This window comes from Myripristis murdjan, chromosome 21 (assembly GCF_902150065.1).
Source record: "Myripristis murdjan chromosome 21, fMyrMur1.1, whole genome shotgun sequence".
Lineage (NCBI taxonomy): Eukaryota > Metazoa > Chordata > Actinopteri > Holocentriformes > Holocentridae > Myripristis > Myripristis murdjan.
This window is the reverse complement of record NC_044000.1, coordinates 1,754,803-1,772,175: the sequence shown is the minus strand read 5'-3', so window position 1 is coordinate 1,772,175 and position 17,373 is coordinate 1,754,803. Positions and strand designations below refer to the sequence as shown.

At 42.5% G+C, this 17,373-nt stretch overlaps 2 protein-coding genes across 6 annotated transcripts in view; one reads left to right on the top strand and one right to left on the bottom strand.

Moving 5' to 3' along the window:
• On the bottom strand, nucleotides 1-4,853 carry LOC115379911 (E3 ubiquitin-protein ligase TRIM68). 2 transcript variants are annotated; one of them, XM_030080876.1, is made up of 11 exons: nucleotides 4,767-4,853; nucleotides 4,546-4,655; nucleotides 4,323-4,382; nucleotides 4,090-4,182; nucleotides 2,149-2,262; nucleotides 1,842-1,997; nucleotides 1,292-1,429; nucleotides 989-1,040; nucleotides 860-883; nucleotides 752-778; nucleotides 1-570 (listed from the first exon to the last, which is right to left on the bottom strand). In XM_030080876.1, the coding sequence occupies exons 1-11, from the start codon at nucleotides 4,783-4,785 to the stop codon at nucleotides 32-34; spliced, it is 1,332 nt and encodes a 443-aa protein (XP_029936736.1). In that variant the 5' UTR covers nucleotides 4,786-4,853; the 3' UTR covers nucleotides 1-31. The 2 variants fall into 2 exon arrangements, with proteins under 2 accessions (XP_029936736.1, XP_029936737.1); XM_030080877.1 differs by having other exon boundaries at nucleotides 1,842-1,994.
• Nucleotides 4,854-12,565: 7,712 nt separating this feature from the next.
• The window catches only part of rab3gap1 (RAB3 GTPase activating protein subunit 1), a 65,450-nt gene continuing 60,642 nt past the window's right edge, over nucleotides 12,566-17,373 (top strand). For 2 of the 4 annotated variants that reach the window (XM_030081211.1, XM_030081210.1), the window contains exons 1-5: nucleotides 12,566-12,667; nucleotides 12,801-12,856; nucleotides 13,146-13,224; nucleotides 13,337-13,469; nucleotides 14,620-14,698. In XM_030081211.1, the coding sequence (XP_029937071.1) occupies nucleotides 12,587-12,667; nucleotides 12,801-12,856; nucleotides 13,146-13,224; nucleotides 13,337-13,469; nucleotides 14,620-14,698 (428 nt within the window). In that variant the 5' untranslated portion in view covers nucleotides 12,566-12,586. The remainder of the gene's footprint in view (nucleotides 12,668-12,800; nucleotides 12,857-13,145; nucleotides 13,225-13,336; nucleotides 13,470-14,619; nucleotides 14,699-17,373) is intronic. The other 2 variants (XM_030081212.1, XM_030081213.1) reach the window with 2 other exon arrangements.

The window sequence follows — 17,373 nt, the reverse complement described above, 5'->3', positions numbered from 1 at the left end:
ATCTATCTATCTATCTATCTTTAGAGAGAGTCTAATTATTTACAATGTGTAGCTCTCTGTCTGTCTCGACTGTGCCGAACACAGGATAAATCCTCTCAGCGGGATCAAAGGTGACATCAAAGGTGTAAATGTGACGTCTGTGTTGTGCATCATAGAAGGACACCAGCCCTTCCTCCATGTCCAGGAACACCCCCAGTCTGCGGGGTGCACAGCTGTTCAGCTTGGTGACGGGTGTTGTCATGGCCAGGAGCCGGCCAAGCTGCAGACGCAGAGTCCAGTAACCTGCTGCCGTGTCCAGAGTGACAAAACCATTTCTTGGCGCAGACTCTTTGACCACACCGATCCTCCACTCTGTCTTCCCACTGATGTCAACCTCCCAGTAGTGCCTTCCTGAGTCGTAGCCCTCGGATCCCAATACACACCACCAGCTGTCATATGCACTCTGACTCCTGCTGAATCCATCCCATGGGTTGTTGATACTCTCTATGATTTGCTTCATCTTCACTCCTTTCCTGTCCTGGGACAGCTGCAGACTTGGGTTTTTTGTAGATGAATCCAGTGTGATGTCAGCTAAATAGCAAAAAGAGGCATGAGGAGAGTAGCATCAAGGAATCAAACAAGACCTCAAACACATCTGAGCTTTTTTTTTTTTTTTTACATCTACACAGTTAGCAGCTGAGGAAAAGGAGGACAAACCACAGCCAAAACATGATCACCTGAAAGTTACAGTGTATGTATCTGTCATACTAACCTGTTGCTTTCAAAATCCATGTCCAAACTGTAAAATAAAGACCATGGTTAATGAGAAAAATGTCAAATACTACTGTAAATGTTAAGTGCAGAATGAAACACAACCTACCAGATTCAAGAGTATGAGTTGGAGCTGCGAGAAGAGGACAAACACAAACAAAACCACATTTTTTAATGATAAAATGAGACATGAAATTTGGTGCAAATGTAAATGCAACAAATGGTAGCCACCATTTACCTCTGCTTCTGAACCTTCGCTGATTTCTGTGCCACTGCTTTGCAGCTGAGCCCTGTAAAGAAAACAAATTGATTTAAAATCTTGATTGAGGTGAAACACAATGGTAAAATTGAACATTAGTGAAACCGGCCACTAAACTGAGGCTCTGGAACAGAGCTAACGAGAGTATTGGTGAACAGGACACAAGTCTGACTCCTTTTATCTTTTGAGCCATCTGACTGTGGCATCCTGTTCACTATCACTCTCATCAGCCCTGTCCCAGAGCCTCAGTCTAGGGGTCAGTTTCAGGTGGTGTTTACACGCCTCCTGAGTGTGCTGTTGAAGCAGACTCCAGATGATGAAGTCCATGACAGGGAGGATGTTGGCCAGTGTGCCTTTCTTCCACTGCTTCCCCAGGTCCCGCACTACTGCAGACATCTCCTCTCCCAGACACACTGAACCCTGCAGAAATGCAACATCACTTAGCTTTTTACATAACTCTGTTTTGAATAACATTACACCTTTAGACCCAACAGTGGACCTTTTTCACAGCAGCCATTTTGACATGAAAAAGCAGGTTAAACACAGGTGTTACTGCTGACATTCATTTTGCCTTTGTTCCATTTAGGTCTAACAGAGCCAGTGTCCTGGTCTTGTGCATCCTGGTTCATTGGAAAGGCTCTGTTACCTTAATTATTGTCTATTGTCAAAATGTCACATTTGTCAATGTGTCAACCTGTGTTCCCCCTGCTATTTCATGTTAAAATGCCTGTTGTGAAAAAAGGTGAATTATGATCAGTCATATTTTTCCTGATACTTTTGCAACTGGATACTGGCTGGATAGTCCAAATGCTAACCGGGCCTGATGCATTACCTCTTGTGTCTCTGTCAGAGACCAGGCCCAGTCAAACAGGACCCGCCTGGCTCTCTTTAGTCTTTGCTCCTTGTCTGTGCTCTGGGGCTCAGGTTCTCTCACTTCCTCCATCAAAAAATGATCTGTAGTTGTAGACATTCCTCCGCCTGCTGTCTGCTAAAAACAGTACAGACTTTCACTTTCACTTGCAACACATTTACTGTCAACAGATCAGGCTTACTGCTGCGGGGACTGTCTGGACTGGTCCTGCTTGTTTTTCATGTCACTACAGATAAGGTGTTACCTGCAAGATTTTTACTTCTCTCACCTCTTGGTTTTGTGTGAGCATGACGTCCTCAGCCCACTGCAGAATAAATTCCTGTTGCTCCTCCATACAGGATCCATCTTTAATGACTGCACTTAGGAAAAAGGCTTTTCTATTCTGTTTTGAGTGGTATGACACAATTCATTAAATGTACTGACAGTGTTCAACACACTGTTATTCATTCATTCATTCATTCATTCAACCTTTATTTGGATTCGGAGAATCATTGAGAGCAAGCCCTCATTTACAATGATGCCGAATGTATAACAACCATAAAAACAACACGGAATTACAATACAATAACAAAAACAGAATAAAACAGGGACTAAAACAGAATAAAACAGGGATTAAAACAAAATAAAACAGGGGTTAAAACAGAAAAAACTGGGAATGAAAACAGAATAAACAGGAACAAAATTAAAAGCAGTTACAATTATGAGTAAAATAATCAGCAATCAGAGATTTGAACTGGTTGAGGTGTACAACTGATTCAAGCTTCAAGTCACATTGCAAAGTGTTCCAGCTGTGAGCTGCACAGAAGCTAAAAGCAGTTTTTCCAAGTTCAGTACGTGGGCGCGGTACTTGGAGCAACAAAAAATTGGAAGAGCGTGTAGAGTAATTCCTACTGGACCACCTCAATAGAGAGCTCACATAATGAGGAAGCCTTCCAATAAGGGCTTTATAAATGAAAACAAGCCAATGCCTATTCCGTCTGACAGACAGGGAAGTCCAGCCAAGTTTATCTTACAGGACACAATGATGGACAAAATAACTGTCACCAGTAATGAATCTTAAGGCTGAGTGGTAAACAGCATCTAATGATTTTAGGGTGGAAGCAGATGCATGGCTATAAATGACGTCACCGTAATCCAGGACAGACAGGAATACTGCCTCAACTACCCGCTTCCTGCAGGACATAGGGAAGCTGTCTCTATTTTTATAAAAATATCCTATTTTCTGCCGCAGCTTGGTAACAAGCATGGCAATATGAAACTTAAAATTAAGTTTTTGGTCCAGCCAAATGCCGAGATATTTATATTCTGAGACTCTCTCTATGTTATGACCGTCCAGGGTCGTGATACACAGTGATATGTTGATATCAACATCACTACGAGAAAACAGCATAAATTTAGTCTTGCTTGGATTTAGTAATAATTTCAATTTGAAAAGAGCATCTTGAAGTGTGTTAAAAGCCTTTTGAAGGGTTTCAACAGTAGATTGAGCAGTATCGGCAGAACAGTATAGGACTGTATCATGTGCATAGAGATGAGCATTACAGCCTGTTATAGAATTTGTAATATTGTTAATGAAAATTGAAAACAAAATTGGACCCCTTTCACCAGTGGCAGGAATTTAGAATTATTATTACCCAGAGTTACACATTGTTGTCTATGAGACAAATAATCATGAAACCAATTACAGGCGTTCAAATCAAAACCAATATCACATAATTTCTGGAGCAGCAGAGCATGGTCAACAGTGTCAAACGCTTTTGTAAGGTCAACAAAAAGTGCCGCACAGTATTTCTTGTTATCAACATCACAAATAATATCATTTAAAACCCTGGTAGCAGCAGTGATGGTACTATGTTGGGCTCTAAAGCCAGATTGATTTGGGGTCAACACAGAATTTTCTGAGAGGAATGATTTGAGCTGCTCATTTACAAGAGATTCCAGTATTTTAGCAAGGCAGGGCAGTTTGGAAATCGGTCTATAGTTATTTAAATCATTTCTATTACCACCTTTATGCACTGGGATTATGTGAGCAGACTTCCAAACTAGAGGGAAAATTTCACTAGACATAGAAAGGTTGAAAAGATAAGTGAGCTGTTGAAAAGATAAGTGAGCTGCTGTTATTGTATCAAATGACTGTAGTACACTATCATTATATTTAATATTTAACAATGTACAGTACTACACACATTTCAAATATTTGCACACCCACCTGCACAATCCTCTCCAGCTGAGCAGCAAGAACTCTGATGATCAGTTTTGACTCATCCAGGGAAAAATCATCAGCCTTTGAGTTTTTTGAATCCTATGATAACACACAAGACAAAAGCAGCTGTTAAGGCTACATTTTTATTTATTTATTTATTTTTATTTTTTATTTTTTATTTTTTTGCATTGAAGAAACTTTGTAAAATTGTTGGAACAGTCCAGTTATGCAGTTCTCACCATTGCCTGAGACAAAATCTTACACACTTTTTTCAGAGCATGATTCTTCATGGATGTTAGCTAAACAAAAGAAAGCCAATAATAAGACATACTTTAAAACATGCGTATAATTTCAGAAAATAGAATCACTTGGTATTTTTGTGACAGCATACATGTAACCCCATGGATACAAATATACATGACATTTGTAAATATCTGCATGACAATATTTAGTGCATTTTACCCTCTGCAGGCCCATAACTGGTTTCAGAAAAGGGGCTGAGTGACATTTTCTGGAATTTATATTTGCCTTGCTGGAACAGCCAAAGCTGTTGTAACTGCTAGTCACTCCCTCTGCAAACACAAAGTCACAGTCTAAAACAGGCTGCCGAAAAACAAAGAACTTTTTGATATCTTGTAGAGTTCAACATCCTAAACTTGGATGGATAAAGTCAGCAAGCATACCAGCTGTTTTTGAAGTCATCCTCGTCTTATGATGAAGTTAAAAACCCAGAGAAAGATATTAAGCAGTCATTCTAGCCTGGTCCACAGCAAGTGAAGAAACTGTTTTCTGCAACAGCACTGGCCGCACCCTGCCAGCAATGAGGAAGTGAAACTGCCCTGTTAGCATTTCAGGTATGGCGTATAAGGGCTGTAGCTCCATTGCTTGAATATTTTTTTTTAATTAGAAGAAAACTGTATTTATAATTGTAGAAAATCCTCCCACCTGCCCAGGTATTGGTGGGCGGGACCCACACACATCAGCCAAACACACCTCACCTGAGGTGTTAAAAGCTTCAATCAGGCATTGCTCTGCCTCTTTCCCCTGTTGTTGAAGCATGCTGCCTGGTTGTGGAGCTGCAAATTTCCTGTTGATTGTTCATCTTGATGCATTGTCTGAGTGAGTTCATGCTAGTTATTTATATGCTGAGAAATAAGTATTTCAATAGATTCATTCCTATATTGTTGGTGATTTATTATTGCTCTAATTTGTTTGTAGCTGTTGAATCATCATCACGACCATCTGTACAACAATCAACTTTATTAAAGAAGAGAATAAGTATTGAAAGGCTCTCCTCTGGTCCTCATATTTTGACTGATATGCCAATGTAGAAGCTCAGTGTGCAACCCAGCCAATAGCAATCAAGTTTTTACATGGTCCTTCGAGCCGGATGCTTAGGCATTGGATATGGATCAGAGAGAGCAGCATGGTGAGGACAGAATTAGGAGAGGAGAGCGACAGAGGACAGCACCTTCATATCTCCAAGATTATGAACATTATCAAGTTTCTCTCCCTCCCTCATCGAACCAAGCACATCCTCATGTTGCTGAACCCACGAATGAGGGAGCAGCTGAGTTAGCCTGTTTGTCGCATGTGCAACACCTCCTCAGTAAGCTGCCGGCTGATTCAGTTGCCAACTTCATCCGTTATAACCGTTCGGTCCGGCCAGGCACCCACTATACCCTAGTAGATTTTGCTACATGGCTCCAGGGTGAAGCAGAGTGTCAGTCTGTAGCAGCCCAAGTAAGACATCTAACCCCTGAGAGCTCCATGCAAATCAGGAGGTCTATGCCAAGATCTGCTCCTACAACTGCCACCATATTACATGGCACCAATACCAACCCCCAACCCCGATCTCCTTTAATGGAACCGGGAATGAGAACACTAACATGCCAATACTGCAACACGACTGATCACTCAATAATCAAATGTAAAGAACTGAAGGACCAGAAGACAGAGGACATAAAAGCCTGGTTTAGGCGGGAAAAGAGATATTGGAGGTGCGCAGGCCCACATATGGCGATGAATTGTAATCTGAAAAAGTCATGTCCCCTTTGCAATAGGAAACACCTGGGCATTCTCCACCGAGTGAACCAAAGAGAAACAGACTCCAAAGTCCTATATCTGAACCCTCAGTCTGGCTCCCCTAAAGTCCTTCTAAAGGTGGTTAAAGTGATCCTACGGAATAAACACCGCACATTAGACGCCTATGCCATCTTGGATGACGGCTCCCAGCGTACAATGCTCCTCCCAGCCGCCTGTAAACAACTAGGGCTTGAAGGGCCCAGGGAACATCTTGTTGTACGCACCATCAGACAAAGAACCGAAAGCTTGGATGGTGCTGCAATCAGCTTTGAGATTTCCCCTGCTCTGAACCCACAGAAAACATTCATGATTAAAGATGCTTTTACATCTGATAAGCTGTCACTGGTGGACCAGAGTTATCCAGTGGATAAGCTCCAGAAGCGCTACCGCCACCTACAGGGCCTTCCCCTTCATTCCTTCTCCAAAGTGCAGCCCCTTCTTTTGATAGGAGCAGATAACTGTCATCTCATAACCCCAACAAAGAAAGTTTGCTCAGGTCCCCCGGGAGCACCAGCGGCTCTCCATACCAAGCTTGGTTGGACACTGCAGGGTCCAACCTTCCTGCATGACCAATCAGATGCCACTCAAGCTCTCTTCACCTCAACTGGCACCACTTATGCAGACCTCAGCCGTAATGTGGAGAAATTATGGCAAATAGACGTTCTCCCCTTTAAAAATGAGAAGTTAATCACAAGATCCAAACAAGACAAGGAGGCTATGAAACTGTTGGAGGCCAAAACAGTTAGGATTGAAATGGATGGTACTGAACGCTATGCAACACCACTACTTCGTATACACAATGCCCCCAGTCTACAAGCTCCCAAGGATTCAGTTATGCCCCTGCTGCGCCAGACTGAACGCCACTTAGTCAAAAACCCAGAGCTAGGCCAAACCTACACCAAAGAGATAGACAAGTTGGTGCAGGCAGGTTATGTATCCAAACTGACTACTGTGAAAATATCCAAATCATTAGAGTCCTGGTACATTCCCCATCACCTAGTGCAACACAATGGGAAGTCCCGCATTGTTTTTAATTGTTCATTCTCCTACCAAGGCCAAGTTTTGAATAGTCAACTCCTCCCAGGACCAATATTAGGCCCATCACTGCTAGGTGTGTTGCTCCGCTTTCGACAACACCGAGTGGCAATCAGTGGGGACATTAAATCCATGTTTTACCAAATAAGACTCCTCCCACTGCTAAGATTCCTGTGGCGTGACCTAAAAAGGCAGGACCCTCCTGATGTGTATGAGTGGCAAGTACTGCCGTTTGGTACCACCTGTAGCCCCTGCTGTGCTATTTATGCTGTACAAAGACATGCACAGGAATATCAAGAGCACAACCCCGAGGTCACAGCCATAGTCAACCAGTCTTTCTATGTTGACAACTGTCTGCATTCCCTTCCGTGCCCTCACGAGGCAAAGGAACTGGTTATCAAGTTGAGGGATGTGTTATCCACTGGGGGCTTCGACATCAGGCAGTGGGCCAGTAACATCCAGTCTGTTGTAGACCATTTACCCTCTGAGGCCCAATCTGACAGCACAGAACGTTGGCTGAGCCATGACAGGATCGAACCAACAGAGGGCACTTTAGGGTTAAGTTGGCACTTTCCATCTGATGCTCTGGGGTACAAGCATAGGCCAGTAGTGTATAATGTTTTAACCATGAGGAATGTATACAAAGTACTTGCCACTCAGTGCGATCCCATTGGATATATAATCCCTTATACCACCAGAGCTAAAGTCCTCCTCCAACAGCTCTGGATGAAAAGAAGGGAGTGGGATGAACCCATACCCCCAGGTGAACTTCAGCAAGCATGGAAGGAGTGGGAAAACGAGCTCCCCCACTTGGCCAGCATCCAGTATACCAGATGGTATGAATCCAGTGTACCTTGTTCTGTAAAGAAAAGACAGTTGCATATATTTTGTGATGCCTCTGAAAGAGCATATGGCTCTGTAGCCTATTTGAGAATGGAAGATGAGCAAGGGGGGACTCATGTTACATTTGTTATGGCTAGATCTCGGGTAGCTCCCAAAAAACAGCTAACAATCCCTCATCTTGAGCTGTCGGCTGCCCTGACAGGAGCACAACTGGCACAGCTGTTGAAGAGTGAGTTAACAATCCCTATTGACAAAACTGTGCTCTGGTCAGATTCCACTGTAGTCCTGACTTGGCTACAGTCAGAGTCTTGTAGGTATAAAGTGTTTGTTGCTAACCGCATCACAGAAATTCTTGATCTAACCTCCCCTGACCAGTGGCGTTATGTCGACACATGTCACAACCCTGCTGACGATATCACCAGAGGCAAGAGACTAATGGAGTTGACAGAACTATGCAGATGGAACAGATGCCCAGCATTCCTTGTTAAACCTCCTGATCAATGGCCTGTTCTACCACCACACACTCAGGTTCCAGTTCCGGACCTAAGGAAGTCCATGTTTTGTGGCCTCACACATATCAACACGCCCTCAGATCTACCAGACCCGAGTCGGTTTACTACTTGGCAAGACCTTGTTGAGGCAACCCACCAAAGCCTTCAGGATAGTGCCAAACACAGCCCTGCTGGAATCCTTTCTTACACCCAGGTTGAAGTTGAAATACTTCTTGTTTCAAAAGCTCAATCAGAAAGCTTCCCAGAGGATTTCCATGCCCTAAAGTCAGGTAGAGAACTTCCTGTAAATAGTCGCCTTTCTTCCCTCTCTCCACAGTTTGTGCACAAGTTAAATCTTATCCAAATAGGAGGCAGACTGCGAATGGCAGAACAACTTGAACCAGGAACAATGTACCCTATTGTCCTGGATCCTAAACATCCAATAACCCGTCTGATAATCAAGGACTATGATATCCGCCTTCTCCATCCCGGTCCCGAGAGAGTTTTTGCAGAGATCAGACGTTCATATTGGATTCTTCGAGGCCGACAAGCTATTAAGCAGCATCAATGGACTTGTACAGAATGCAGGAAATGGCGAGCTAAACCTATTATTCCCAAAATGGCAGACCTGCCCCCTTCCCGGGTCCGTTTGACCCAGCCTCCATTCTGGTCTACGGTTATGGACTGTTTTGGTCCATTGCTCATAAAGCTGGGTCGCAAAACAGATAAAAGATGGGGGCTTCTGTTCAAATGCCTTACAACCCACTGCCTCCATATAGAAATCTTAACAAGCCTTGACACAGATAGTTTTCTTATGGCCCTGCGACGTTTTACAACACGCCGAGGTCAGCCCTTCGAACTTTTATCAGATTGTGGGACAAACTTCAAAGGAGGAGCGAAGGAACTCAGTGATGCTTTTGAGGCATTGAATCCAGTATTGAAGGAGCAGCTGGGTAAAAGGAAGATCCACTTCAGGTTCAACCCTCCAAATGCTCCCCACTTTGGAGGCTCATGGGAGAGAGAGGTGAGATCTATTAAAACAGCATTACGAGTGACACTTGGGGCACAAACCGTTACAGAGGAGGTACTAAACACTGTTCTGATAGAAATAGAAGGCATTCTCAACTCGAAACCTCTGGGGTATGTGTCATCGGACCTGGCTGATCCTGACCCTGTGACCCCAAATTTGCTCCTTATGGGGCAGCGGGATGCCTCCCTCCCCCAAGCAGCGTATGGTGACTCAGATCTTGTTGGTAGGAGAAGATGGAGACACAGCCAGGTCCTCGCAGACCACTTCTGGAATCGCTTTATAAAAGACTATTTACCCAGCCTTCAAACCCGCCAGAAATGGCAAAGGGACAAGATCAGCCTAACGGTGTCGGATGTAGTAATGATGGTAGACCCACAGCTGCCCAGAGGACTCTGGCCTATTGGGAAGGTAACTCGCCTTATTCCCAGTGAGGACGGGCGTATCCGTACTGTGGAAGTGAACATCAAAGGGAAACTGTACATTAGACCTGTTGCAAGATTAATACCCCTCCCCCCAATAACGGATCCTGAACCCACTCAGTCTGGTAAAGACTAAGGTAATTATCAAATATGTCACCATATTTGAGGGGCGGCTGTAGAAAATCCTCCCACCTGCCCAGGTATTGGTGGGCGGGACCCACACACATCAGCCAAACAGACCTCACCTGAGGTGTTAAAAGCTTCAATCAGGCATTGCTCTGCCTCTTTCCACTGTTGTTGAAGCATGCTGCCTGGTTGTGGAGCTGCAAATTTCCTGTTGATTGTTCATCTTGATGCATTGTCTGAGTGAGTTCATGCTGGTTATTTATATGCTGAGAAATAAGTATTTCAATAGATTCATTCCTATATTGTTGGTGATTTATTATTGCTCTAATTTGTTTGTAGCTGTTGAATCATCATCACGACCATCTGTACAACAATCAACTTTATTAAAGAAGAGAATAAGTATTGAAAGGCTCTCCTCTGGTCCTCATATTTTGACTGATATGCCGATGTAGAAGCTCAGTGTGCAACCCAGCCAATAGCAATCAAGTTTTTACAATAATGATTAAAACTGTTTATTTAAATGTCAGATGAGTGATACTGGATTGATGTCAGATTTCTTGTGGAGGCTGCTTTCAGACGCCTTCCACAAGCATTTCAACCATTCCTCATGGTGCTGGAGACCCCTGGCAGCCCTTCACAGGCCCCTGGGGGTCACTTGAAAACCACCAAACTCTAAATGGCCAAAAGCTAAATGGCTGCAGGAGTTGAAACATTCTGAGGAGACAGCAGGAAGAGACTGTGTAATTTGTTCCTGACAGCTGGAGTTTGAACTCGTCTTGAAGGTGGAGTCAGGTGGGTGATATTTGAAATCAAACAGATTTAGTGCCCCTCTCCCTCGCACTGCCTCCTTATTACCCCATCTCCATCTCTCCTCCCCCTGCCCTGTGCAGAAACACCAACGCCCTCTGCTGCTGATAGGCTGGAATAGCTATGTATGATTTTTTTCAGTGCACACACACATCAGTTAGCAGACCTTGAGGAGATATTCACTTAATTTGTCTATTTCAGATATCAACAATCTTTCTCCCAAATTGTTGACTCCTCCTTTGACTCTTAGATGGATGAGTAATTGGAAGCTATGCTCTTCCATGACTGGGTTAAAAATGACCCATGTTTGATTCAATGTATTTTTCAATAATTTGAGCTGATTATCTTTAGCCTAGTTTCCAAACCACATGAATCACACTGGAATTCAATAAATTCATTAATTCAGAATTAATTCAGGACTGGCCATGTAATTCAATAAAGTGTTATGTATTTTCATGAATTTTTCAAATTTAATATGCCCTATGTAGCCAACTGATAACAGTTCAGGTAGATAACGCCCAAACATGGGACACGGGACATCCTGGTATCCTGCAGTATAAAATATCGTATTCTATTATGTCAGCCTTTACAAGCCAATCATTTTCCTTAAAAATTGTAATCATCAAAGTTGTTCAGCAAATGGGGCCCCTCACTCCTTTTTGCAAATGCATGTTATTTTCCCAGTCTCCTGTGTTATAGATGATTAGAAGCAAGTGAATTTGTATGTGTGTGTTTAGAAATTAGTGTGTGTGTGTGTGTGTGTGTGTGTGTGTACATGTAACCAAAATACATATGATCAAATCCTTATGCCAAAAAAAGGCCCAAATTTAAACCCATAACAAAACTGTGATTTTCTCATGATAATCACCCCATGGATTCATGCATTTTATTTTAGAAGGCTTTCAAAGCGAAGCTCTGCCTTCAAAATTTTAGATTTTACTATTTTCCAGCTGAATGAATCATTTTTCATGTTTGCCCTAAGGGGCAAAATCCATTCTGTTTTCATAGTTAGGGTTTTGTCTGCAACATTGTATGCATTATCAAGATTTGCAGGGCACTGCAGCAATTTTTGTTGACCAAAAATAGTGTTTGTGTGTGTGTGTGTGTGTGTGTGTGTGTGTGTGTGTGTGTTGATATGGATGTTGACAAATGATGTGTGTGTGTATGTGTGTGTGTGTGTGTGTGTGTGCGTGCGTGCGTGCGTGCGTGTGTGTGTGCGTGTGTGTGTACGTACGAGTGTATGTGCACAGCTAGAAATTTATGGTATCATATTTTATAGCAGTTTTAAGAGGAATCCTCTAACAATCCCAGAGTAACTAAAAAAAACTGCACAAATAATAAAAATACATCAGAATCAGTGTTGACCCCCCACCCCCCTTTTTAATTATTTATTATTATTTTTAATTATTTAAAAAATAGTGGTTTCATATACAAAACTGGCATTGGAATGGTTAAAATCCTGAAACTGAATGAAAATGTTGTAGTTATGATCAGAACTGATGTTGATTTAAAAAGTGGGAAAAATTGAGTATAAATCATCATGAGGAGGACATTTTGTCGACTCCAAAGACAGAGGAACTTGTTGTTGTTGTTGTTGTTGTTGTTGCTGTTGTTGTTAACATGGCACGAGGCCTCCGCAGCGCACGCAGCTGAACGCAGCCTGATGTATGACGTTGCGGCTCTCCCATAATGCACCGCACTACAGGCTAGAAAGTAAACAGGAGTTCATGATGGCTGCCGACAGTGATGTGAGTATTAAACCAAATAACTCTTAGACAGCAGCGGCTCGACGGCATGTGTCTAAGCCAGCATGTGTAACAAGTCCTAACAACCAATGCAAAAGAACTCGTATTGAAACAGGGCCGTTTGTTTGTTTCACAGCCCGAGTCGGAGGTGTTTGAGATCACCGACTTCACCACCGCCTCGGAGTGGGAGAGGTAACTTAGGCTAGCATTAGCCATCTTTCTCATCACTGCTTCACTGACGAAACCTGCGGGCTAATATTCCGCACTGAATCACTGTGTGCATGACATGTAGTTAGTAAGTCGGTGTTTAGTTCGACACGTATTAAGAAGTGTGAAGCTGTTTGCTGGCTGTCACTACCAGCCAAAGGTAGCTCATTTACAATACGTGCAGTACGTCTTCATTTACCACACATCTGGCAGAGCCGCACTAGCTAAGTAACTCCTTGTTTTGAGGTGTGTGTCTCATTGTATTACCTTGCAGGTTCGTGTCGCGAGTGGAGGAGGTGCTGAATGACTGGAAGCTGATTGGGAGCTCCGCAGGCAAATCGTCTCCCGAGAAGGTTTTCATGCACATTCATCCTAATCCTCCCAGTTAGGGTTAGAGGGATGCTGCTGCCAGGGCACACTCACTACACACCTTGCATGCCTCTTCTTTCCTTCTTTCCCTCACAGGGTGAATACACCAGTGGCATCTGGGAGGAAAAGTCTAAGGACATTAACTTTGCAGACTTTAAGTTCTCCATAACTCATCACTACCTGAAGCAAGAGTCTGACGAAGGCGATGGGAAGGAGGAGCCTGAGGAAGGTACAGTGATGTTTGCCATAGTTCTTGACTAGATGAAATGCAAGATTCACTAAGGCTGGGACGATAGGCTATCTCCCAATTTGATACTGTCACAATACTGGAGTTCTGAGTTGATAAGTATTCTGATTCTGCAAATATGGTGATTCAATAACACAATTTATTGTAATTTTTGTTTTTTGAATTATCCTCTAATTCAGTGGCTTCCCACGTAGTCCTCAAGGCCCCCTGTCATGCAGGTTTTTGTTCCAGCTCTACTCTTGCACTCCTGACCCAAATGAGGCCCACGCACCTTCATGCACATCCAGTACAGGTAGACCTGTTTCAGCCAATCAGCATGAAGCCCTTGAATGGATCAGGTGTGAAAGAGTAGAGCTGAAATGAAGACCTGCAGGACAGGGTGGTTTGAGGACTGGTTTGGGAACCACTGTTCTAGTTTGTGGTTATAAAGCTTCATGATGCTGTGATTATCTTAAAGGTCACAGTAGTAGGTCTATACATTGACTGATTTTAAAAATTGGTCTGACTAAAATAAAATGGCTCCTATGGGGGCTAACATCATCACACGTGAATCAAATGTGGCTCACACCTTTGAAACACAAAGGTGTGCAGTTACACAAGTTACATTTCTGTTATTGTGAGCCAGTAAAACAGAAAGGAAAACTGCTGCTTTGCTTTCAACATGACCAGATCAAAGTTACATCAATCACACTGTGAGGCAGGAAGTGCTCACTCTCGAATTAAAAAAATAATTTTGTGGTAGTGATGCTTAATAACTTTTTTGAATGAGAGCTTTGACAAATGTAACATTCAAGAACAAATATATTATTTTTACATTCAGTGCATATCCTGTCCTTTTGGCTTTTTTGCAGGTAAATCCACACATTTGTTTGCATTTGGTCTCAGATCTGCGATGTCCCACCAGTTGTAGAGCTTTTGGTTTTGCTTACCATGGTTGCCACATATAATAGAACAAGACACCAGTCACATGACTGTTGTCTTTAAACAAGAGGTGACATCACTTGTCAATACAGTTCAATCTTGTGTTTTGAACTTGACATCTGTAAGGATAACAATTGAAATAATGTGTAGAGGCAACTTAATCCATCCCCTTAGAGCTGCTGTTTGACACAACATTGATTTATCCATTCAGATGCCTTCCCCCTGGCCATGCAGGACCTCCTGTGTATGAACAATGACTTCCCTCCCCGTGCCCACTGCCTGGTCAGATGGTGAGTTCATTCACACTGGCAGTTAAGTGTTAAAATAAATACAGTTAGTTTGGCAGATCTTAATCGTGAAGTGATGAAACCATAAACAGCTGCTGATGGAAATGATACAGATAAAATCAGTGCACGGTTGAGCAATTAGTGGTTGGTCACATGAAAAGGGTCTAAAAAAAAATCCATCTGCATCATATAAATCAGCATTTCATTTTCATTAATAATAGTATGTTTTTTTTCCCAATAAAATAAAATAAACAAGCTCTTTATTATTTAGAAGTTTGACATTTTCAGCACTTTATAAAAAGTGAGTCATCTTACTTTACTTAATGCCAGAGCCCTGCTGTCACTCACTGTCAGATGGTGTGTGTTTCAGTGTAAGCATGGAGTCTTGGGTCATTGAATAAATGATCCTCTTCCAGACACTTTGTTGACAGTCTGAGTCAGATCTGCATCTATATCCTGAGCCCTAAAACCTGGGAATGTATGATTGGACTTGATTGGATAAAGGCAAAAGTGCATCAATAAAATGATTTACTGTGAATGCAAATGCTTTAAATTACAGTACAGAATTATTACATATAGGGCTGTGCGATATGATGATATATAGTGTGATGGTAGAAAAATGTCAATCGTTCCATGTTTCACTCTTATCTTTCATTTTGTTGTGTCACAAATCAACTCTTTCTGGTCATTTATAACGGGAGTTTATGTTCTGTAGTTTGGACGATGCTTAGCATTCCTCTGCACTGCAGCCTGAGCGTAAGCAACATAAACTGACAGCCTAACAAATATAATAACACAGTGTAATATAAATCCTGTGTGGAAGTGTAGCAGTAGCGGTCGACACGGTGTGAGTGTCACACTTCACTGGTCACTAAAACACTGACAGCAGTGTCATTTTATTAACTCTGTGCTAATGAAGCTCCAGTAAAAACAGCAGAACTCGTGGCTGCATCCACTGAGACAAACGTCCACTCTGAAGCAGTGTTTTCATTTTTTTTCTCACCGTGAATTTAGTGACTGCTTGCACTCTGTAGAATTTGGGAATAGATAGATAGATAGATAGATACTTTATTCATCCCGCAGGAAATTCGCAATGGGCCACCAACATCAGAACAGATAGGCAGACCTCCTCAGTTGCAGCTTGATGAGACATGCAAACTGGCATCATGTTGTCTTCATCAACCGGCACAAAACACGGAGGTCACGCAAAAAAGTCTAGTTGACTTGAGCAGCCGTGTGTTGCCCTACGTGCAGGTACAGTTTTGGAGAGGAGCAGGAAGCCCTGGTGGTAGCTTCGCCAGGAGCCACACACACCTGTAGCGTAGCTATGGCAGCGTTTGGACAGAAAAGTAAATGGCCTCGTTAACTTACTGAAGAAGCATCACTCCACATGGCATATTCACAGTATCTCTCAGCAAAGATAGTAATGATGCAAGATGGCTCACCCCTCAGGAACTCAGCTCCAAAAACAATGTCAGGTCTGCACACAGCATAAAAAATACGCACGATGATGTAACCGACTAATTATCGATAATTAAATTTGTTGGCAGCTAATTTTGTCATTAATTTTTTTCCCACAATGTGGACTATTCATTGTACCCCTACTGTTGAATTGGAAATTTGCACAAAGGTTCTGAATAAAAGGATAAGTATGATAATCCTTGTATCCTTGTATCCCAGTACAAGTACCTTTTTATTTTTCAATTATATAATTCCAAATGTAAAAAGAAATAGGCCTCTTCCTGTGGTTATTTTATATAAATTATTTATACATGTAATATACTGATACACTAAATGTGCTATATCATTATCAGGATATGAAATCACCTGTATTGGGATATGAGATTTAGGTCTTATCACACAGCCATAATTACACACTGTATGTGGTGATATGGTGCATTCTGCTGTTTCATCCTTGCCCATTTGTATTCCTAGGAAAGTGAAATCATGCTGAGCACAAGCGCTCTCCTTGCCTTGGGTTTGTGTGGTGTTATGTGGTCAGGTGTTGTAAGCACTGAGCACAGAAATGGATTGTGTAGAATTGGAATTGTTTAGGGATGAGTTGAACAAATGTACAGAACATTTGATTTTGGCCACAAGATGTTGCTGTGGCTCAGACTGCTGATGTCGTAAGGGTGGAATTAGCAGCATGTGTGAGGTCCTGTTACTGAACCAAAACTGCAGCAGAGACACAGCAGGACCTACCACGCTATCTCAAGGAAATGTTAAGAGGAAAATCAGCACATTTACCAATAGTTATGATGTCACATAATCCAAATGTGCTGTGTTATCATTACCAAAAACAGCTGAACAGTTCCTGTGCCATGAGAGAATATTTTTTGTTTGTTGTGAATCAGGCTTTATACCAGCATAAGAATGGAAAAGGAGGGGGTCAACACACACTCTAGCTCTGATGCATTTTATTAAGAAGGACTGATGTTTCGACAGAGTACTGCTGTCTTCTTCAGGGTCGGTATTGGCTTGGCTTGATGCCTGCTGTTATAAACAGGTGTCAGCAATCAGCATAATGAAGTTCAGGCACGTGAACTAAAAGCCAATCAGAGAGGAACACAGTGAAAATCTGTTACAGTTGATACAGTTGGATGAACACCAACAAACCAACATAAGCAAACCCTTCTGCCAAAACAGTGGCATCAGTGAACGTGCTCAGCTGTTGC